This window comes from Perca flavescens, chromosome 21, assembly GCF_004354835.1.
Source record: "Perca flavescens isolate YP-PL-M2 chromosome 21, PFLA_1.0, whole genome shotgun sequence".
Lineage (NCBI taxonomy): Eukaryota > Metazoa > Chordata > Actinopteri > Perciformes > Percidae > Perca > Perca flavescens.
Window position 1 is genome coordinate 18,287,738 of NC_041351.1, and position 24,629 is coordinate 18,312,366.

The 24,629-nt window shown below is 42.0% G+C and overlaps 1 protein-coding gene across 3 annotated transcripts in view; it reads left to right on the plus strand.

Annotated features, from left to right (window-relative positions):
- Positions 1–1,151: 1,151 nt before the first annotated feature.
- Positions 1,152–24,629, plus strand: part of bahcc1b (BAH domain and coiled-coil containing 1b) — a 64,529-nt gene continuing 41,051 nt past the window's right edge. Inside the window, exons 1-2 of one of the 3 annotated variants that reach the window (XM_028568290.1) lie at positions 1,152–1,509; positions 12,714–13,045. In XM_028568290.1, the coding sequence (XP_028424091.1) occupies positions 12,874–13,045 (172 nt within the window). In that variant the 5' untranslated portion in view covers positions 1,152–1,509; positions 12,714–12,873. Of the gene's footprint in view, positions 1,510–9,131; positions 9,301–12,335; positions 12,428–12,713; positions 13,046–24,629 lie in introns of those variants that run through there. The other 2 variants (XM_028568288.1, XM_028568291.1) reach the window with 2 other exon arrangements.

Consider the following 24,629-nt stretch of genomic DNA (forward strand, 5'->3'; position numbering starts at 1 on the left):
AGAAAGCCGAGGCTAAGGTCCCGTTTGGGAAGGAGGGAGGAAGACTCCCAAAAGCCGCGTTTTGTGCGTTTATTTCCAGGCTGCAGCTGGTAGACTTCGCTTCTTCCGCATTCATCTTCAACCTGCGGCTCATTTGTTTTACGCATCTTCAGTAAAACGCCTTCCCGAATGGAAACTGTGTTTGTGTGTGTGTGTGTGTGTGTGTGTGTTTGTGTTGGTTTTTACTGAACGATTGTTTGCAATCATGTCTTTGTTTCTGTAGTCCAGGGCGACACATCGAAGCAGCCTGAGCTCCCTTTCTGTGGAGCGAGAACGGGAGATAAATTCACTTTTACGCACAAACTTGTCTGGACCGTTTGGGCTTGATCAAAGGCTGCGGGGCAAACGCGCACAACTGTGCACTCTTTAACGCCTGTGCTTAATGTTTATAGTGCTTTTACAATTGAACCCGTGTGTGCATGTGCATGGCAGCGTTTGCGTGCGCCGTTCGGCCGGTCATCATCACAACAAAATGCCTGTGAAACTCGGGAGAGCAGCTATATATAGCATGCATTGATGGCGAATTTGAAAAAGGTGGGTAAACTGTGACCTCCAGGCGGCAATTAGGAACATCATTTGGCAAACGGCTATGAACGAATATCAGTGGGATTTCCAGGGAAATGCTGATTTCTTCTTTTCGTGTCAGACTCGAACTATTCCACAAATTAAAAGCGAGCATGCCTTCCACCACATCACGGTGGTTATAGGTTAAACACGTAGACAGAGGAATGATTACCCAAAACCTAGTTCCCTTTGATAAGACTTGCAGTGAGAGGGGGCAGTTTGGTCAGAAAGTTGCAAGTGGAAGAAGTGATAGGCCTCCTGTCCTCCTCAATGCATTTAGCACAAACAAAACAATACTGGTTCGAAAAAAGGTGTTTGCGTATTAGTCTTGGTGCGTAAATGTGTGTTAAGCCTATACTCGTAGGAAATAACTTTGTTGGGGATGGAAGTGGGTGTATTCCTGGTGTGTATCTCATTGCTGATGTCCCTTTGCCCCCTCCCCTGTTTAAAAAAAACAACAACTGAAAATGCAAGAAAGCTCACTCTCCTAGACAAGACGAGAGAGAGAGAAAGAGAGAGAGAGAGAAGGAAAGAAAGAGAGTCTCTCCATCAATTTTCTGTTTAATGTCAGCGCTCCAGCTCCATTGTGGGAGAGAGAGGACGCGTCATCCAGACATAAATTTGCTATTACACAGCCTCACGGAGACTCGCATCCACAGGATCCGGAGCTTGTAGTCTGGAAACCCCCTCGGTGGATACGTTCAGCAGAGAGCTAAAGTGTACGGAAGCGTTTAAGTCCATACATTTGAACGCGCATTGGTTTTGGATAAAGCGTGTAGGAGCAGGATTTTCTTCTTCTTCGAGTTGTCAAGTTTTTGCGAGGAAGAGAGACTCTTTTGGGTGTTTCTTTTTCAATTTATAACCATACATACAATGTTGTGCTATATGGAGACGGTCGTTTTATAGGTAGGTGTCGTTTGTATTATGTTTAATCATTTGTCAGTGCAATCTATTCAGCGCTCATTTCATTTTTGTATAGGCTATAGCCTATATATTTCCAAGCTGTATTTTCACGGATTTTGACACTCTTATAGTTTACAAAGGCTTGGTTTTGAGATTAAAGATAAAACAACCATGAAGAGTTTTTCTTAAATAGAAGGCGGATTTTGGCTCCCTCAAATTTGTGCCCAAAAAAAAAAAAAAAAAAAAAAGTCTCTTTATGCATTTATTTGGGTATTTAGATAGGGCTGATTATGTGGTTTGGGCTACTTTTTATTTACGACTGAAACACGCGCACACGTTTGCCTAATCGTTTTCTTTTAGCTTCCTACAACTTTAAAATGCGTAACCACTGCCACTAATGTTTGTATTTAATCCTATGAGGTGAACTAACATTATAGACAACCCGAATGAACAGATGCATGTTTCTGAGTGGAAAATCTCAACCTTTTTTTTTTTTTTAACAGTGAGTTAATGTAAGAAGGTTTATCAGTCGGGGCCTCTCGGCCAATACAGACACACACACACACACACACACACACACACACACACACACACACACACACACACACAAGGTGATTCAACCATGTAAAGTGTAGTTCCCTTTAGTTGATCGGCTCCACAGTTGGGTGTTATAGTTTGTCAGGCTTACTTGTGTCATATTAAGTTACACGGTATCACTGTATATGGATACTGAGAGGCTGTTGAGCTCTCTCTCTCTCTCTCACACACACACACACACACACACACACACACACAAACACACACACACCACAAACACACAAATAAGAGCTTTGGCAACACCGTTGGCCATAAAACCATCCATGCGAGATGACACACGTCTTTTTCTCAGGTCAGATTTCTGACTTAAGTATTTTTTGGCAATAAAGACGAGAGTATGTAGGTAATGAATGAGTCCTTTCCAAAATTCCCCCCATACATACCTATGATTAAATCTTCATTTTTTTTCTTGCAGTCAAAATGTATGAATAATTGTGATTAACATCATGAAGTCATTTCAAATATAACATTCATACACTATACTTTATGTACTTTAGCTGCAGAACAGAAAATAAACTTGGTAGGTTATTAGTTATGTTACAGTGTCCACTGTAGGAAAGTGTACAGTTAGCACCTGTTTTACTTCTTAGTCTCATCGCTCAGACACACAATTATTGTGAGTTTGGCAGTTTATTTAATTTAATTTTAGGGACATCAAAAGACAAGTAAATGTATTAGAATCAGCTAAAAAAAAAGAGTAAATAAATATAGTTAAATATAATTTGCAGCTATATTATGTCGTTTTACTGTGTGTAGTGGTTATTGGACACATGGCTGGTTTTATTCAGATTATGTAGTTTCTTTTGAAACTTTGTCTGATAGCCTACTGCAGATTGTTCACTCCCAAATGTTTCTGGCTCCTATGATGTAGTAGCACGCTGTTGCTTCTCGCAGCCTTAACTCCAAATTAAATTGCCGTTGGATGAGTTTTCTTTTGAGAGATGGTCCAGATGTGATCTGATTAGGTGTAATCCTCCAAAATATGACCATCGGTTAAGCAACAAAAGGAGAATTTGACTAAATATTGAAAATGTTTTTCTCAGTCATGACATTTTTACTTATTAGAAGTCAATTGCTGGTGCGTCACTAAAGCACATTATGGTTACTGTTAAAGTTCTGAGTCGTGCAAAGACCTTTGTTGCTAAATTAGTCTTTGTTGACATAATCAATTGTGTTGCTTGAAATCCTTGAGTGACGAATTGCAGAATGTCAGCTGACTTGTTGACCCCTTGGCCCGTACACTTTTAACTTTTTTTGGGGAGCTTTTCCAATTTAACAACACGTGTTTTGTGATCTCAGTGCGCTGCTTATGACAAACCAGGAAAAACAAAAACCTTCTTTAATTTTCATGAAAGTGTATGCGTGTACACGGTGCCATTGTGCGCACGTTCTGGCAGAGGCAGTTATAGAAATGTTGGGAAACAAATACACAAAATCAGGTGGCACTAGGTCCGTCCCGTGTCCGGCACAGTATATATTTAATCCCATTGTGTATAATATCAACATTTCACGATCTGCTCAGTTTAAAAAAAGATGAAATAAACTACTGTTTGAATAGAAACTACATAAGCTTAGAGTGCAAACACGCGCAGGACGGCACGCTATGCCTGTTTATGTTCAAATGATAATTAAAGCCTCCACCTGCGTGTTTTGATGGTCCATAAATGGACCATCAAAACACAGGCCTGGTGGTGGTTACAGCCGGATATATGGCTGTGTGACAGGTACTAATTTGTTGCCCAAGCTTTTCCCTCCGTCACCATCAATATCACAATCATCATCTTCTTCTACTGCACCCTCATCCTCTTGATCTGAAGGTATGTGCCTTTAAGTCATCTAACCGTTTTGAGTCTTTTAAAGCGCTTTAAGGAGGAGTACAGTGGTAGTTTTTTTTTTTTTTTTTTCATGCCAACCATTTCACAATGCATGATCCGTTGTGAGTCTGTGTGTCAGGGCGATCAGAAATAGCAGCATCTGTCCTGCGCACACAGAGAAGAAAAGGTCATGTTGTTTTTGTGTCCAGTCAACTTATGACTCCATCATTTTTTTTTCTTCTTCTTCTTCTTCTTCTTCTTCTTCTTCTTCTGTGCCGTTGTTGTGGTTGATATTTACAGTGGCGACCAAAAGGAGAAAAAAAAGGGTTTTGAACGATATTCATACACCGCCCAGAGGGCTCAGTACAACCTTTTTTTATAACATAGTCCAAAAGCTTGGCAGCGCTACTTTTCACATGCTTTCCTACTCTAATATGACTCTATTGTCTCGTGGGGTTGCATCACCTTTAGATAACCGGGGCGTCTCCCTGGTGAACGGAACGTGTTTGGAAATTCGCATCATTAAAGGGCTATCAGAAATATCTGGTGAGAATAGGATGGTTGCCCTGTATGGAGGGCCTCCCGTGGAGACAGCTCTCCATTTGGAGCTCATTTAAAACCCGCCTCGCCAATGTGTTTCCCGTTGACTGTGAATTATGCCTTTTCTTTATGTGGTCCTATTTAGACGTTCAAAAGTTTATTCAATTAATGCAGGGGGTGCAGTGGAGGCTATAGCCCCCCACTTTAAAAGCACTTCAACCACTTTTTAATGTGCGGAAAATAGCTTATTTGCCTTTTTTTTTCTTCTTCTTCTTTTTTTTAACGGAGACGTAACTCCTCGTGAGGTGAAGTTGCAGTAGAGTTGCTATCCACGAAAGCAACAACTGAACTGAGTCGGATTTCTGTCAGGCTGCACAAAAATATGATTTTGTAGGCTACAGCATGTAGGGGGAAACCAAAGCATCAACATAGAAATAGAAAAAAATATTACAAATAACGTTTGCATGCTTAATTTGTGTGTCTTTATTTCGTTTTCAATTGTGACACACTCGTGCCCAGACCCACATCTCCAGAGCAGGGAGAAACTGCCTTCGGCTGGCCAGGCTGGACGGCAGAAAAGCGGCCGGGATGTGTGGCTCCTCGCCGCGGAGGAAAACTCTTGCACACCGGTCTAGTGTGAGGTATGAAAGGGGGAGACGAAAAAGAAGAAGTAAAAGGAAGAACGAAGCGAAGAATGGAAGGTGGGAAGTGTCAGTCAGGAACGCTTCATTGCTCGAGGACAATCCGCGCGCAGGACCGGTCTGTTTCAAGAGCAATCAGTCAATCCGCATTAATTATGCTCCCCCCCTCCCCACCGTAAAGGGTAGCTCGCGCTGGCACACGGACCAGAGGAGGATGGGTGTGTGTGTGTGTGTGTGTGTGTGTCTGTGTGTGTGTGTTATGCTTTCTCTCTCTCTCTCTCTGCACACACGCACACTCATCCACGCACACCCAACCCCCACCTTTTAAGTGAAAAAGAACCAATAAAAATCAAGCTATAAAAGGCTTTTCCTTGTCACTAAATAAATTAAATGCAGATTTCTGTTTTAAGTGCCGGACCTCTTTTGTGAGCTGCGGAACAGGATTCTTTATTGTCCCTCTGTCATTAGTGCTGAGGGCAACACTGTTGGAGGAGAGAACAGGGAAACTAAGTAATTTCAAAATAAATAAATATAAATATATATATTTATATTTATATATAGAATACATAGTTATGTAAGCCTATGTATCTATGCTATATTGACATATTCTGGCATTGCTTTTCTAATAAGATGTCCTAAGTGACTAATATTCCCAACTTGGTGTAATGGTTGAAAACACAAATGAATTTGTTACACTATTTTTATCACTATCTTTGGTGAATTGTGCATTTGTAATATCGCTGCAAACTTGTAGTAATTGTCATATTTGGATCCAAACTGCTTGGCTGATTCTATGCAGTCCACATGTGAGATATAGCCTATTAAATGTTAATAATAATAATAATAATAATAATATGTTTTCTCTTTGAGGCTGCACAAATAAGAATACAGCCGATACATTTTGATGGACGTTGAGCACCAGATAATGAGTTTCGCAACTCCACAAAGGTTTATTTTTGTCATCCTAATGGAAGCTAATGCATAAATGATAATTCACGGTTGTCTTGCTGGTTGCAGAGCCCATTTGGCCTATTAAAATATCGACTTTGGAAGTCTGCAGAATATAGCTAGATTTGAGGGGTTTTTTTTGTATAGCCTACTGTTGTGTACCTACTCTTGTACAGCTCGTGTACTCGTCTCTCTCTCTGTGTGTGTGAGAGTGTGTGTGTGTGTGTGTGTGCGTGCGTGTGTCTGTGTGTGTGGACACGTGGTGGCTGAAGCCCATTGGAGAGCGCAGGGCTTTGGAATGCAGGCTGCTATGTAAATAGGAAAAGAGGGTAACGATTATATAATTACAAACGTGATAAATCTGCTCGCTCGGGCGTTATTTGATTTGAATTATATATGTATCAATTAATTCTACTGTATAGATGAAAGCCTCGTTTTTCTCCATGCGCACAGTTTATAAGCTATCTATACGGGCTGCAGTCCGGCTCGGGTCTCCTTTGTCCAGTGTGTTTTCTTGGGGGGCTGGACCAAAGCAAGGGAGTCTCTGTTTTAATGTAAAGGGACATCAGTTGGAACAATCTTCATATACTTTATGAGGTGCATGTTCACTGTTGTTAGCTCTGGACAAGTTCAGCTAAAAGGAACATGAGGTCTTGCTTTCATGCAGCTACATTAATGAATGAGTTGCTGCACCCAAATAAATAACTTATAATGATTCCAAAAAAAGAGACATATGTATAGCCTAATATATATGAAATGAATTGGTCTATTTACTTTGACATTACAAATGTAATTAAGTTTTTGTTTTATTTTATTCTTTAATATAATTTATTTCTTTTCCATATTTTTTTCATGTTTCTTTTTCTTTTTTATACTGCAAAATTAAATTATATTCTAATTCTAATTCTATTCCCCTTTACAGACACAATTAATTGCCTAATTTATTATTATAACTGACCTATATGTATACCGTTTAAGCCTCTGCTTAAAAGCGGAAATGTCCAATTAATTATTGAATAGTTGGCAAGAAAAAGTTTTCGTCAACACTTAATGCGCAGCAGCACAATACGATCCGAGCCCTGACGATCCAATATCGTCACTGTTTTAACATCTACTGTAGGTGAGAAAAATCGTATAATTTAGTTTCTTAACAGACCTATCGCTCTCTGTCCACCGTCTCCTTTGTCGACACAAACTTTCTCTCCGTGTTTTTAAAAAGGAGCTCCCTCGAAGCAGAGCAATAGCTGTTTTCCGGTCCTTGTTGCCGCTCTCTCCCCTCCATTTTCTAAACACAAAGTTGTTATTGCACCATTCCGCGAATCTAGCCTCTACATTTAATACAACGTGTAATTCCCCCCCTTTTACCGTATTCCCTTTGATTTAGTCACTCTTGACTCTCCTTTTGCTCTGGGGCCAACGGGGTTCGCCGTGGGGGGCGCCTTGAAACCGCCCCTCCTTATCTCCTTTCATCGTTCAGCGCGGGGCCGCCTTGAAACCGCAGGGGCAGTAATTGCTTTTTTCAGGCAGCCCAGTGCGGACTGGCCAGCAGCCAATCAGAGCCTTGTTTACACTCGGTGATTGACAGAGTTCTGGCAACGTGCCAGCCAATCAGGAGCGTCGCAGCGCTGAAGCCCCGAGTTTTAACCCTTCGCCTCCACGTATAAACAAACCTGGACGGGAATATTAGCCTATAGCAGCTCATATAGGCTATGTCGACATGGAAACACACAAGCCCATATCCTTCCACTTTTAATTGGCTAAATTAGTGAACCGTGCGCAAGGCTAACCTCGGGGACAGTAATGCTTTCAAATTACGCAGTGATTCAATTTGCCCGTGTGTGTTTGTCTCAGTGTGCGGTGTGCGACAGAGACAGGTAAATATGCAGCTATAAAAAAAATTTAATTAAAATAAAGCAACTTTATTAACCCTTTTTCCACATGAGCCCATCTGCGTTCAAGTGCACTTTCGACAGATTTTTTACTAAATGACAGATATCATTAAATATATGGCATATTGATGGATTAATTTAGTTGATACAGAAGAAATACATATGTTCATGTCCAGTGCATAACATGCAATATTAGTGCAGAGTGAGGCTTTAGGGACAACGCAGATACTTAGATTGGATAAAATCCTCCTTTAGATTTACTCCCAGTATCCCAGTGGATAGACATAGGCTATAGACATTTTCTATAGCCTATATCAAATTTACAGTTAACTTTACGCCTGCCAATTAGAGGTCCTAAATGTGGCGGTGTGCACAATGTATTGCATTGCGAGACTAAATGTTCAATAAATCAGATACAGATTAGGCAAATAAGGATTTATTTAGCAAAACACATGCAGTGGGGCGAGTGAAAAAAAGCGGCTTTCCCTAAAGGGGCATTAATAAAACTTTCACATCATCGCTGTCACATAGCAAAATAACGAAACACTCAGAGCACATCCAGCATTTGAACTGAACTGCAGTGGGATCACACAGAATAGGCTAGATGCTGTTTGCTCTCCACCAGTGATCAGAAAGTGCAGGCAGCGCTGCACGGCTCCAGTTCCTCTCCTCTCCGCACACTGAACAGAGCCGAGCTGTGCCGCCTGTCTCCTCGCATTTACTTGTGCACGCAGTGCGCCGAGGGCTGCAAATCAAACGCCCGCCGTTTCGCTCCGCGGCTCCGGCGGCTTCCTCATTGGCTCTGAGCGGCAACCAATAGCAGCGTGTGTTTACCGTCGAGGGGTGTGTGTGTGTGTGTGTGGCGGACGCTCAGCTGTGTATGTGTGTGTGTGTGTGTGTGTGTATGTTGTGTGGGAAAGGGTAGGGTAGGGTGGGGCGGGGGCGCGGGTAGAGGGGCGCCTCACGGGCACGCTTTCACATTGTCGTTCTCAAACCAATAGGCCTGCGCGTTCCCCCCTCCCCGCACACACACACACACACACACACACACACACACACACACACACACACACACACACACACCCTCCATCCGCCTCCTCCCCCTCCCCCTCCCCCTCCTCCTCCTCCTCCCGGCGTGTCTGAGTCTCCGGCTGCATGAACGAGCCTCGATTCACTACAAGCCTGAACTTCTACGATGCGTCTCTCCCATACCTCAACTGACTGCACACCACAGTCTGCAGCAGCATAGGATGTAATCAATCCCACATGTTTCATCTCTGCGACTCGGGGATTTTCACTTTGAATATTTTTTGTACTTTTTCTTTCATTATAACCTACTCGCCACGCAAGGGATATAACTTACCAGTAAGTAGAGAATTATTTTATAGCCGGGATTTATAATCTTTTGTAGCCTACTAAATGCACATTTCAGTTCAAGTGCTGCATGCAACAGAGGATGATCTAAATTTACCGTTTTATTTAAATGAAAATGTATTTGTCCAAAACACGGGCGCTATCCACTGTCATGCCTTTAGAGAAGTAAAACAGTAAAATGCAAGCTGATATGACTCTGCCATACATTGGCTAATCTAAATACATTCCTCATCCAGTATCCATAATTATAATATGTGAATTAAAGCAACACATCTCACGGTTTGACGGTATTTTGAAGCTTTTATTTTTAGATTTTTAGATATTTCATTCCCACTGTTTTCTCTCTTGTCCAGTCTGGAACTGTGGGCGCTATATGTGTGTCACTTTTTGATTTGACCTCTCTTCACAGCCAAATTACTTGCGTGTTTCTGATTCATTCAGAGGACTATTCAAAGCCACTCGCTTTTCAGCGCGCCTCCTCACGCATGTAGTTTTATAGATCCCAAATTGTAGATTATTCTTTGTTAGTTTCCTATTGTGTGTGTGTATGTTTGAGAGGAAGGGAGACAGGGCAGTTTAATACAAACTGCAGTGCTCCCTCCCTGCGTCTCCCCCTCGGTATGAAGGCTGTGCAGACGCCGGGCTGTCTTCGGCTCGGCCGGGCTTGTCTCTCCTGTTTAGCCAGCCCCTGAATATCCGGATTTAGTGTCTCGGTTATGCTGTGTGACTTTACTTTATTGCAAAATTGTTGAAGGCAATAAGTTGGCCTCTCAACCCGAGCCCCTTTAAAAGTAAATGTCTTTTAATTGCTTTAAAAAAAAAATCTTTTGTCGACACGATTTAATACATTTCTGTTAAATAGCACCAAACGCGTATATTTGGTTTGAAAACATGGATTGCACAAGAACTGAAAAAAAAGAATTATTTGCGTATTTGCTGGCTTTGTGCTGAGTTCATGTAAAGTAATTTTGACCAGTATTGGTTACTTTTGTAGAGGGTGGGTTTTCGTCCGACGATAGTTTGACCCTTTGCAGGGCAGTGGTGTGTGTGCGTGTTTGGAAAGTGTGTGTGTGTCTGTCTGTCTGTGTGTGTGTGTGTGTGTGTGTGTGTGTGTGTGTGTGTGTGTGTGTGTTGCGCGCGTGTGTGTATGAGCTTTGGGGGAGTCTGTGTAAAGTGGAAGGAAGTCTGAACGCCTTCCACGTAGACACACACACACACACACACACACACACACACTACTACTACAGTAGATCCAAATGATCAGTTTCCCAAACTGTTACGCGCGATCTGCTTACGTCGTTTTGTTTGCGTGGCGAGCGATAACACATGGATTTAGATCCAGGTTGTTGTATGTAGCCTGAGTGGCTTTCTGTTGACGTGGAATGTAAACACCGAGGACGTGTGTTTACGGCCTGGAAATTTAAAAATGTATAGACAAATGTCAGACGAGAGTGGTTTATGATTGATGTCCCGTAGAGAAGGGCCATTGTTTCTTACAGCCATAGGGGACAGGAGAGAGTCCATTTTGCCTTCCCAGAGCGCTTGCAGTAGCCTGCGTTTCTCCCATTTTTCACCCTCATTTGTCCTCTTGCTGTCGACTAGATGTGGTCAGAAATGATAACGTGGTGCTCACAAACAAAAGGGAAATTCAATTATTTAACGTATTTTCAGTTTAGGGCAAATATTCTTATGGGAAGCGTTTATAAATGTTCATGCATTGGATATTTTATGCTTGAGAGTGTTTGGACGTACACACACATGCACTCTGTCAGAGCTGCTGAACTTTGGAGATCCCCCCTCTCCTCCCCCAACACAATTCCTGAAAGTTGGAGTCCTTGAGCAGCTTGTGTGTGTGTGTGTGTGTGCGTGCGTAAAGGAGACTTGAATATCCGAGCTCATGCAGCCTATATTCCTATGCACTTTATAAGCCCCTGGTCCACCAGAGCATTTGATATTTTCTTTGTTCCTTTATTGTTGATTCCTGGGAGGTGCTATCAGCATCTACAGAGCGCTAGATGGACGTGCCATGCATTGAGAGGCCTAATAGATGGACTGTTGAGGTGTGTTTGGTGAACGCAAGCACACAGCTCTCCCTATCTGAGCGTCACATGGAGCCCTATTTAAGTAAATGACCTAGGCTATAAGGCATACATATGAAGTCGATGATTTCCTAGTCTATTTCACTGTTTATTGCCACGCTCTTTCGCACAGGAGCATAAAGGTGATTTGATTTGTGTTTGTGATTACAGTGTATAGCCTATATATACTGTATATGAAGCAAAGATACATGGTGTTTGCCATTGGCCGGGAGGCGAGGGCCACTGCTGCTGACCCCGTAGAAGTTGACAGAAATGTTTCATCATCGTTTTCATTAATAAGAAACACCACAATTAACAATCCTAGTTTCAACTGTGCCAACTATAAAAAGCCTAACATTAAAGGTGAAACAAGTTAATGCGTAAAAAACAGCGAGCAGGAAAGTCTGATTTAATGTATAAAAGCTATACATCAAACACCAATAATCCCAGGCAGAAATGTGTGTTTATGGCTGCTGGATCTTATATAAATCCCATGTTTTATTGCATTTTTTTTTTTTTTAATTATTTTTATTATAGAATACCCTGTCATCTAAAGTGAAACGACACGTTTAATGAGTGGATCAGATTTTGTGACAACTGAAAAATAAAAATGAATTTACAACCATTAATCAACGCAGAAACGTGTGTGTTTATTTCTGGTCTTGGCACGATTGGGACTCTGAGGTTAGGGAATAGATATTAGTCGCCACAATTTAGAGCTTGTGCATTCTTGCTTATAAGTATTGTGCAAATGGTTTTCTTCATACTTTAGCGCAAGAGCCCCGAGGTCCAGCTTGTTTACGACCCGTCCTTGTTCAGTCTAAAGAATCAACTACTCGTCCTTCATCGAGAGAGGCATTTTTACCGCTGTGAACTTTATGCACCAATTGTTTGTACCTGAGCCAAATCTCCCCCTTTCCTTTCCATTCTTTTGGCTGATAAAGAAAGCTCCCGTGTGCGTTATTTGCATCGTGTTTGGTCACAGGATGAGGAGGAGGAGGGCAAAGACTCCTCTGTTGGGGCCAACGATGAGGTGAAGGGTAAATCCACATTAACTCAGTTCAACCACCTTTTCATCTGCAGAACAGGACTTTACTCAACTTCCTTGGCGGTCATAAATCGTCGTTAAACTAGTGAGAATGAAATGTAAATGTGGCCTTTTAAAACGTTTTTCTTGTGAAATTTGAATGGCTTTCGTAACTGCTGGTTGTTTGTCTAAACATGAACAGCGACTGTCTCTCAGCTCAGCCTTTTCTTCAGCACTACATCCCTGGTTGGCTCATTATTGTCAGCGCTTTGACGCGTCTCCTGCTCTCTCCTTTGTAGGACATGACGGGGACTCAGTTTCTACCCTGCAAAGCCCAAACTCCGCTCAATGCGAGGGGAACCCGAAGTTCATAAAAGGGATTATTTGCATCTGGGTGCCTGAGACCTTCGGTGCCTCCGGATTTTACTTTGGATTTGGGATTTATCGGTTCTCACCGGGATGGAAAGCCGAGATTTCGCTCCTCCGCACCACCTCCTGACGGAGCGGAGCGTGTTGGTTCACAGCGCCGCGTCTCGGATGGCGCCAGGCGGCCACGGCTCCGTGCAGCACCCCGCTCACTTCCAGCCTGGGAAATACTACTCATCCCACCTATCCATGGGTCCGCACTCAGGTCAGTTTTGAATGCAGCTTTTTATTTCTCGTGTATTTAAATGACAAGTGTGGGTTTAAAAAAAAAAATCAGTTACTCTCTTTTGTCTGAAGCATATGCTCTCCATATTACAAACTTGGGAAACCGTAAAGCTCTTTGGGACGAACTGGAATTTACTGGGGAAGGAAATTGCTCAGAATGTGTGGGTATTTAGAAATTAGCAAGCATGCGCAGGCATTTTAAAGAGTTTTATGTTTTACTTTATAATTATTACTTTATGTAATTAACTGTTTATGACATAGCTGTTTTCTGTGTGTTACAGCATAGGCCTACATTAAAATAAACATAGGACTATAATTGATTAGTTTAGTGTTTCAGTCAGCCTCGCGTAAAAGCAAAATATGGAATACTGTGGAACATTTCCCTCTTTAATTAACACTTGGCAAATTAGATTTAACTTTAAATTTACGCAAGACCTTGCATTTTTTTGGGTTTTAGACTTTAAACCTCTCATGAATTTAGAAATATTCTAGGATTATTCGTCTTTATCAACGGGGATTATTAGGCGTTTCCAGTAGCATAATCTTGTCATAGATTTATATGGTTTCATCAATTAGTAAAGTACTAATCATTGTAATTAATTAGAATTGGGTAATTCCACTGCTTATATTTCCCATTAAACAATAAATTAAAGCTATTAGCTGACTACTGTGCAACGTTTCCTCTTCCACGTGCGGTTGTGTGGCTCCAGGAGCACGGTGGGGTCGGTGCTGCTGGGTTCGGAGTACGTGCTGGTTCGTGGGGGGGAGTGAATGGGGAGCTGTGGTAATAGAGGTGCGGGTAATACCAGAAAATCCGGTTTCTATATTGAGCGGGGACGTGACGGGGTGCGAATGGGTTGACAGTGCATGCATTAGATTTAACAAGTAGCTTTGGTATCCTGTCTCAATAGGGGAGGGGGTGGGGGGTGTGTGTGTGTGTGTGTGTGTGTGGAGAGAGAGAGAGAGAGAGAGAGAGAGAGAGAGAGAGAGAGAGAGAGAGAATAAAGAAAGAAAGAAAGAAAGAAAGCCTCTGTTCGAAATCATACAGTGTCTATAAACTGGACTAACTGGATGAATGTAAACGCGCCCGATGAGAAATCTCATTAATTACCATTTGCAAATGCAGCGGCTTCTTTAAATAGCCGTTGAGACTCAGGCCTATATATGAATGATTTCGACTGTCGTGTGATAGGATCCACACATCCTCTGCCTCCGCTCATTTGCATATTCATTAGTTTTACACAACAGCAACAACAACAAAAAAACGAAGCAGACGTCCAGTGCGGAATTTTAACTCTTCAACAATTTTTATTTCATTTTTTTTTTTAATAACAAAATAGCATAATTTCCATATTTCCGGTCGAACCCATTAAGCTCGTCGCACTGTCTGCAGAAATATATAAACTGAACCAGATTGACATTCGGTGTGCCTGAAGTCCTGGTTCTGGTTTTGCTGCTTAAGGAAAGGAAGCCTACTTCAAATAATATTATCATTAACTTGTTCTTTCACTTCATGACTCTAAACTTTAAGAGCACATGTGTAAGTTTTGCTACAAATGAAGTGTGTATGTACGCTTTTATTTTCTATAATCAATTCACAATATATGTAGGACTAGTACAAGATTTATATTTGTCATTTTTTTTACAATTTAGGAATTTTTGAAATATATTCTCACATGTAACCCATTTAATCGTCTATATGTCTAATACATGTGTTAGTGTAAATGTAATGTGTACAAGATAGTATTATTCTGCAATACATATATGTATTATGATATAATACATATTACATAATTTACATAATTACAGTTCTACATTATATTTATATATACGACACAATCATTCATACAGTATAATTTATTTTTCATTAATAGAACATTTTATATATTTCATAAGCAGTGAGCTACGTGTCTCTTTTAAATTTGAGTGAAATGATTTTACCAAAAATACAGCCATGTCGTTTTGAAACCTCCAACTGATGGTGAGATTTGTTTTAACAAACACACATCTAACCTGCATAACGATTTAGACTGTATTATACTCCACTTTGACTGATAATGCTACCCACTGACATATATCATGGTCCAATTTAAAGATGATTCTGTAATGTTGAAAGGGGGAAAAAGCGTAGTAATGCAGGGTGATAATGCTATTGAAATATATTCAAGAGGGCCTCTCACTGGGTCTCAAGGTGCATGACACTGTATTGAGATTCCAGATATCCAGACTCTCCATGCATGTCCCTGATGGGGTTTTGACTGACATGATGGGTATAGAGGATTGTTGTTTTGGGATGGGGGTTGGGGTACGTGTGTGTGTGTGTGTGTGTGTGTGTGTGTGTGTGTGTGTGTGTGTGTGTGTGTGTTTGCTGGAAGGTTAGGATGGGGGTTACCTTTGTGCTTGCCCCCCTTAGAGATTCAGAAAGCTGTATGCCTGGCCCAAAGCCTCGGCACAGGGGGTAGATATGATGTGGGGTTGGCCATACCATGGCAGGAGGGGGGCTACAAGGGGGTGGTGGTGGGTTTATTGTTGTTACAGATCTTTGGAAAGAGACACACATTGTTATGCCTTCTCACAAGGCCCAAGTGGGTGTATCACTTACAGTAATTCAAAGTAAAAAAAAAAACAACAACTTTTCATTCCCCCCTGTTTCTTCTTCATATCCCGGAAAACCTGCAATCCATCAATTTGCTGAAGCCTCTTATTTAGATCAGCATGGTGTCTGCTTGAATATGGTCGCGCTTGACAAGGTGATGGAATGACAGCCGCATACCAACGCCATAAGATTCAGCCCCCATTTAATAAAACCCCACAATGATATTACACAGGCGTTTAGATTACTGATAGGAGCAGTGGGAACGCCTTTATCTCTCTTTCCCCTCCCTGTTTGCTTTGCTTTCATTCCAGTCTCCCTTCCCTTTCTTCCCTTTTTTTCTGTGATGCTAGCCCCCTGGGCAGTAGTTGTGCAAGTGTGTGTGTGTGTGTGTGTGTCTGTACTTACGTGTGTGATTAAGGTTAGGTTTAGCCTGCAGTAGCACAGGTGTGCAGTATTATGGAGGGCGTGGCAAAGCTTGTCATTGAACAGGTGTGTTAGTTCCCAGACAGCAGACGGTTTTTGTTTACATGACTGTGTGTGTATATGTTTGTGTGTGTGTATATGTGTGTGTGTATATGTGTGTGTGTGTGTGTGTGTGTGTGTGTGTGTGTGTGTGTGTGTGTGTGTGTGTGGGTGTGTGTGTGACCTGGTAATACAGACAGAAAGAGGCATATTCATGTCACATGTGCGCACGCATGCACAGCTGTACACACACATAGTACACACATAGTACAAAGGGTTTCTATCTTAAGCTGCTTGTTTTTTTGTGCTTTGAAAAAGTAATAAACCATAATCAGAATGTTTTGGTTAGACTAGATTACCTCTCTGCTGCTTCTCTCTTTCTTCTCTCTCAATCTTTTCTCTTTGACTTTTTTCTTCTTCTTTTCTCTCTCTCCTTCCTCTCCCTTCTTCCCGTTCAGTCTTGTTAGTGAAGTACAAGATCCTGCAGCTAAATCCTGCGATTCTTTGCCATAAATGTGTGTAGCTGTATGTGTGTGTGTGTGTGTCTGTGTGTGCGTGCGTGTTACATGCAGCCGCCCTGTTCATTCATCATGATGCTGTCAGTAATGCCTCTCTTCTCTGGAAGTTTCTCGGCTTTGGCTTTGATCGTCACGGCAGCACAAATGAGACACGCCCCTTCACCCTCCTACCTGCACACACCTTCGCACACAAATTGCATGACACAGAGAGAAAAGATGATGTGTGTGTGTGTGTGTGTGTGTGTGTGTGTGTGTGTGTGTGTGTGTGTGTGTACATAGATTTGGAAGTCTCTGTGAATGTATACGTACTTGTACAATTAGAGACATGGAGGTCCATGTGTGTGTGTGTGTGTGTGTGGGGGGGGGTTACTGACTATGTTAAAGGCCCTATATACAAAAGAAAGAAAGAAAGAAAGAAAGAAAGAACAGGGTGAAAAGAGAATACGAGCATGTAAATGATAGATGGATGGAACAGAGGGAGAGAGGGAGGAGGAGGGGGAGGAGGAGTAGAGGGAGTCGAGAGGCTGAATGTTTCCACCTGGTTGGTAATCCAGTCAGATTACCACTGCCTGACGGCACCCACTGGCCGCCATCCCCGACTCCTCAGCCTGCCGCCTCCGCTGCCTCTCAAGAGAGAGTGAAAGAGAGAGAGAGAGAGAGAGAGAGAGGAGACGTTTGCCTGTGTGTACGTGTGTGAGTGTGTGTGTGAGATGAGTCAGCAGTGGATGAGCCTCAGACAGACACCCCCCCCTCCCCCCACCTCACCAGCGCTACCCAGGATACAGGGGGCACATCCCGGGTGCAGCGTGCAAGACGACCCCCTGTGTGCAGGAGACAGCTGGTGGAGGCAGGCTGTGATTGGACGCAGAGAGGATAGAGCAGAGTGTAAACTGTCAATTCAATTTAAGAAACAAAACACATATACACTTAAAATCTAAATTGACTTTTGGGTTAACTTACCTAGTACCCATTGATTGAAAACTGGTTGTTGGTTGTTTTGACCCAGTGTTGTGTGTTTTTTTTTTTAAATGTGGTTCGTAGCTTTTCATTATTTCTTACTGATTGTTAATAATAGAATCCTTTTAAATACCACATGCACATTTGTGACTGCTTTTAAGGTAAAGCTTGTTGTGTCTAACACTGGTTCTTATGGCTATATTTTAGTTTGGCCAAATAACCCAACAGTTATATATATATAAAATAACCCTCATTCCATATAAATTATATAAAAATCACATTTTATGTCAACCTCAATACCCACATCAGTGCTGCACTTATCTTAACTTAAAAATAAAATATGCAGCAAGGCCAAAGAAATGAGTTAAATGAGTCTGACTGTTTAAAATGTGTTGACGCATTAAAGGCATTAAGTCATTAAGGAAAGCCAGTAAAGTCATAAAAGCATTTCCATTACAAATTAGACTCATGCTACGGCGCATGCTACGGCACCTCATTTAAATATATAATTCTGAATGTTTCGCTGTGTGTAATCAAATTGACCTCGGACTAACCATGACCAAGATTTGAGCCGTCTGAAAGATCACATCAACTGAGAGATAAAAAATAATCTGAATAGGATATATTATCTGAAACTCTCATCGACGTTGGAGTTTTGAGGGAAGCGTGCGATTGTTCTGAAGCACATGTGTTGCACCGACAGAAGACTTTTCTCTCATCTCCAACTCTCATCCAACATGTGAACAGCTGCTTATTGTCGGTAGCAGTGATTTGAAGGGAGTGGGGTGCGTTTGGTTGCGACATCTCCGGGGTGTGAACACACACCACCATCTGATGACTTGGCATGTGAATGGAAAGCGCCAGACTTCCTGTGTCCATGTGCTCTCTCTCTCTCTCTCTCTCTCTCTCTCTCTCTCTCTTTCCCCTTTTCTTCTTCTTCTTCTTCTTCTGTCCCTAACTGGCCAGACCTCCCCACCACCCGTCTTCCTCGCTCGTCTTTGACCACATGCTAGCCCTCCCTCTTCCTCCTCTCCTTCTGCTTTCCTCTTTCACTTCCCCTTCACTCTGCGTTGGCTCCTCTCAGCTTTTCGAGTGGTCCTCCAGCCTCCTTCCTCCTCCTCCTTAAAGCCATGTACCTCCCAGCTCTTCTCCCTCCCCCCCCCCTTCTCTTCTCAATCGATCCCCCCCACCTCTTATATCCAGCTCCCATCTCTGTCTAACTCCCCACACACCCATCGCCTCCTCGCGTTGTTAGCAGACCAGCTTCTCTCAGCACTCCTCTTATTTCTGTCTCAATTTCAGCCTGCTTCCACTCCTTTTCCACATTGCCTCATTTGTTTCTCCCCCTCCATACCCTCCTCTCGTCTTGCCTCCTTTCCTCCTCTCCCCACCATTTGGCCGGTTGTTAACGGGCCCATCCCGGTGCTACTCGGCCCATGGCCAACTCACTAAATCAGAAACGATTGGAGGATTTGGCAAGAGGGAGTGAGAGCTCAGCGCGGCGCCTTTGAAGTCAGAGAAACAAGAGAAAAATGACATTTTAAACAGCCCGCAAAACACAAGGCTAGAACAGCTTCTTACTCTGTACAGGAGGAGGGGAAGCTGTGCGTGTGTGTGTGTTCATTTAAAATTACAATATAAAGTGTTTTATGTGGATATGTGGCTGGTATTCATGATATGAAGGCATGAAAAAGTCACAAGATATGTGAAAAAAGGGGCTATTCGTGTGTTCACAAATGTGTGTCTACGTGTGTGTGCATGACAATAATTCCCTGCTATTTTATGGCTTTCCACTTCTTTAGAGGGGTCAAGGCAATCCCCTGTTTACTCGACGTGACAGAGAGGTGACATCACTTAGCAGGATGGATGGGGGTGGGGGGGGTGGGGGGGAGGGGCAGACATGATGTCACAGTCTCGCCAAATCCACAGGTCTGCACCCCTGAAAATGCATATAGCAAAGCGAGGCGGTGCAACCACGGCAACCCTTCTCATGGCAGCATCCGACACCTGAGACCGGCCGGATTTTATTCGTCTCAGGGTCACATTTATGCCTGACTTATCGTCACTTGAGCTGACTTGTTTGAGTCAGCCGGGGCCCTTTTCTCGGCTGTTGTGTTTTGGTTCGATTCATTTCAGCTCTGTTTGGCTCATTCATATTGTAATGGCCTCCATTCAGGCGGGTCTATGTCTAGTTTGTTTTGCTGTCAGAGGCTCAGATGGATGGAGGTGGCCGTAGGTTCATCTGGAGGTGAGGTTAAAGAAGGCAGAGTGGTCGGACTGCCTCCTGAATCCTTAAGACCCTTTGAGTTTTTCTGAGTCACACTGCTGATTGAACGGATTGAGTATTGGGTGTGAAAGACAGCTAATGTGTTCTTAAATAGGAAAAAGGTTCTGTGTGTGTATGTGCGTGTGTAAGAAAAAGAGAGAAGCAGCTGTGTGGAACAGCATGGATCATTACACAGTGACACACATGAAAGCATAAAGTATATTCAGGATCCTTCTTTGAATATACATGGAGCTGTGCAGCTTTATATATATATATATATATATATATATATATATATATATATATATATGTGTGTGTGTGTGTGTGTGTGTGTGTGTGTGTGTGTGTGTGTGTGTGTGAGAGAGAGAGAGAGAGAGAGAGAGAGAGAGAGAGAGAAAATCCCCTCCCATGCTCTTGCCCAAGCTGAGAGTAGTGAGAAAGAAAACAAGAAAAGAGAGCACGAGAGAGAGAGGTACAAAAAAACAACAACAACAAAGATCCGTCATCAGTCATTCATGGCTAATCAGTCTCGTGGGACGTACATGTGGGCACACACACACACACACACACACACACACACACACACACACACACACACACACACACACACACACACACACACACACACACACACACACACAAACAAGGCTGAGGTCCTAATCCTACTGGGACTGCTTGTGCCTCTGTGTGTGCCTGTCTAAATTTTGGATCCGGGCTGATTAGAAGCACACTCTCCCTCTTTGCATGTCTCTCTCTCTACCTCTACTTCTCTCTCTCTCTCCTCTTCTCTCTGTCTCTTCTACTCTACGTCTTTGATTGCTGGTAAAGTGTCTCTTCTCCTCTCTATTTTTCTCTTTTGTCTATTTAATAACCGCCTACTGTCTTTTCCAGTCGTTTTTTTGATGTGTGTTTTTGTAATGTTTGGAAGCATGTGTGTATGCATAACATAGGGACATCTATTGTGTGAGTGTGCACTTATCTCTGCTTTTGCATGTGTGTGCTCACTCCTGCCTGCCTGTGTGTGTTTGTGTTTGTGCCTTGCTTCATCAGAACCTCTTAGTGTTGCTTGTCTGTGTTTTATCGGCACTTCCATTTGTTTCAGCTTTGTCTTTTGAAAAAAATCAAATGGGCTTTAGTGGCATGGATGTAAACATTATTGCCAAAGCTACATATTTTACATTACACATTTCGGAATACAGTACTTAATAAGAATAAATAATAAATAATCACAAGAGGACAAATATCTACAATCCTGTGGATATATAACAGAACATGGTAGAACAAAGGAGCGGGCTCACAGGGTTTCTCGTCCGTTGTGACATGCAGATACATATCTTGCAGCTATGAGAGCTGTTTATGCTGATCTGTACCAAAATGTCGGCATGTTAACCCTCATTTTTCTGATTTCTGGACGTACAGTATGATGCTTCCTTTGTGTAAACATTGTTCTTTTCAGTGTAAATAATTGTTGTATCAAGTAAGGAAGTGAAGCTCTGTCTCAACGGCTTGCAGTGCATTGTGAAAACACAGTTTGTCTTTTCTTGGCCAGGGCTAATATTAATATATCACGATACAAAATTGCATATAAAACAATAAAGAATTAACTAGGTTCTGCTTTTGTACATTATAAATTTCTCGAATTGACATGACATTAGTATTATCACAGTATGGTTCTGCTGAAAGATGATAAACGATAGTATTGAATTAAATCTAAAACTAACAATTGATTTCATTATTCGTTAATCTGCAGAATACTTTAAAGAAGAAGATGAGAAATGCCCATTACAATCTCCTAAAACCCAAATTACCCAACAATCCAGATTTAGTTTATGATTAACTAGGACAAAGTAAAGCAGCAATTTATCACAATTAAGAAACTGGAACAAGAAAATGTTTGGCATTGTTGCTTTAACAAATGACATAAATAGATAATAAATCATCAAAATAGCTACTTAGTTAATCGACTAATTGTTTCAGTTCAATATCCCACTGTTGCCCATGTCTGTGTCTATGGCCAGGCTGAGTGCAGTCTGTCAGTACATCCTCATGGTTTTTCTCAGCTTTCTTTTTTTGGCTCGAGGGGAGAGATATAGTGCTGTTTTAAAGGTGTTTTTGAGGGTTTCATTTGTTTGGCCACAATTTTTGTGTGCTGATTTGATGTTGCCCTTTATTTTTTCCTCTTAATGAAAGGTAGACCTGTAAACGATTAGTCAACTGTCAGGAAAATAAATGCAACTGTTTTGGTAATCAATAAATCAATCAGTCCATTGTTTCAGCCAAAAATGCCAAACATTCGCTGGCTCCAGCTTCTCAAATGTGAGGATTTCCTGTTTTATTTCTTCTCTTTAATATCATTTGAATATCTTTGGGGTTTGAAGTGTCATCTTGGGCTCTAAAAAATTGTGATAGGCATTTCCTCACTATTTTTATTTCACATTTCACACACTTAATAATTAATTGTATAACCGAGAAAATAATTGTTAGTTGCAGCACTGAAATCTTTATTCCCCCACTTCATCTGCCTCCTGTTCTCCATTATTTCTTTGGTTTATTTTCCTTTTCTCCCCCTTTCCTTCCTCTTTATTTCCTCTCTGTGGATCTCTCCAATAATCTTTTATTCCTGTGTAAATATTACAGCAATGAGGGAATATAAAGAATGGAAAAGCCATGCTGAAATAAGGTCAGACTAGGTTATTCTTACCTGCTCTCGCTCTCTCGCTCTCTCTCTCTTTCTCTCTCTCTCGCTCCAATCCTGTCTCGCCCGCTCACTCGCTCGCCCTATCCCTCCCTGCCTCTCTCGCTGTCGCTCACTCCTTTCCTCTCTCTTCCCCCGCTCCCTCCCTGGTTGCCTCTCTCTCATTTTCGCTGTCTGCTGATCCCGCTCTTCTCTCTTGTTCAGTCTCTTCCCCCTCACACACAGACATTTACACACACACACAACCACTGGCACACACTGCCTGTCTGACGCCCACACACACATACAGTAGGCTACACATGCAGACACACACATATACACACGCTGACACCTGCATGTCGAGCCGTTGAGGGTCTAATTTAAGTAAAGTGCTTCTCTAGGAACCACAACCCCTCAACTTACGATGATGGAGGGTGATACGGAGCGCACACACACACACACACACACACACACACACACACACACACACACACACACACACACACACACAGAGTTATACATAGACGCACACACATCCTGCTCCAGTGATACTGAGATATGACTCTCTGTGGTGTGGGAAGGAAGCTCTGTAGATGGCTTGTAAGTAGCATGCTGTAATAATAATGTGATATTTGATCCCCGTAGGGATATTCACCTTTTCTCGGCTGCAGGCAGATCGGACTGCAGGGTCAGTTACAGCGGTGGAGGAGCTGGTAGAGATTCAGTGTCTTGCTCAAGGACACTTCAGCAGGTTGGATGCTGGCTCTGCTGGTTAAAGGATGTTGTCCTCCGCCTGGCTGCTTTGCTTCTGGTGCGTAGGTGTGTTTGTTTCCACTGGGGTTTGAGCTAACTTTAGCTGAGGCAGGATCGCGCTGCACTGATGCTGCAAATCTGAGGCTGCAAATCTGAGGCCGCAATCACAAACCTTTATAGAAAAAATAGCATGATGTGTTTCATTTTTATGTTTAGTTCTTGATAAAGGTTAAGTCAAGACTCACCAACATACCAGCATAGACCATTAAGTAGCTTCATTTGCTGTAGTTATGGTACTTTGTGGATTTAACAATAGTTTTCAACTTTTAGCTTGTTTTTAGCCTCTAGTTAGCTTGCAGTAGATGGTACCAAATTCCCTTCCTAAACCTGCAGTAGCTGATTCTTTTGGCTACTTGGGGGCAATGAAAACAAGCTACGAACACAGCCCTGATGCTTTATCACCTTTTAAGTTTATATAGAAAACTTTTTAGCAAACAGTTGCTTATTTGAAGTTTAGAGCAACATTAGCTTAATTTGGAGCCATGTTTGTATCCACTTGATGAATGTCAGTCTAATATTCACTTTCTTTTTTTCAGCTCGTTTTTTTTTGTCTCCACCAACTGCTAAATGCTGCAATATTCAATAGCTAGTCGCTAACTTTGCCCGTCTACCTGCTGAGCAGGTCGTGTACAGTGGGTTTTTAGAGATTTTCTGCTGTAAACAGCTGCCTGCTGGCTGCGTCTGGAAACGACGCTATGAGAGCAGAGACTGAAGCAAACAGTAAAGTTGCAGACTACTAGACAACTAAAACAATGAGATGAAAGACACTCCGTTGCGCTAAGAGGAGCTTAACTCTCAGTGGCTTCATCATACAAGTAGACACAGTGTTAGTGGTTGTGACATACAATACTATCTGCTACGATGTTACAGTTTGTTCACATTTTTATCATTGTGTCACATTATTGCATCATTATATATATATACACACGTCTCTGCCATCGTTTTGAAAATAATTAAACCTGTCTAGCCAATACCTAGCTCCACCTGGCTTCTTCTCTGATACCCCTTGCTTCGCCCTTTACAGTCTATGGTTTTGCCGTAGCATTATGCTAATAGGCCCACCCCACTTATTAATCACTGAACATTTTAATTACGGATAATAAAGTTTCACACTACTTTTCACTTGTTGGTAATGTTTTATTTTATTTTGTAGAAAATCGCCTAATTCAAAAATGTTGAATTAAAACTTATTCTGGCTGATTAAAATAGGCTATTCTAGTGCAGGTGAAAAGTTAATTTTATTTAAAAGTTAATTTCATTTAAACTTAATTTGTGGAA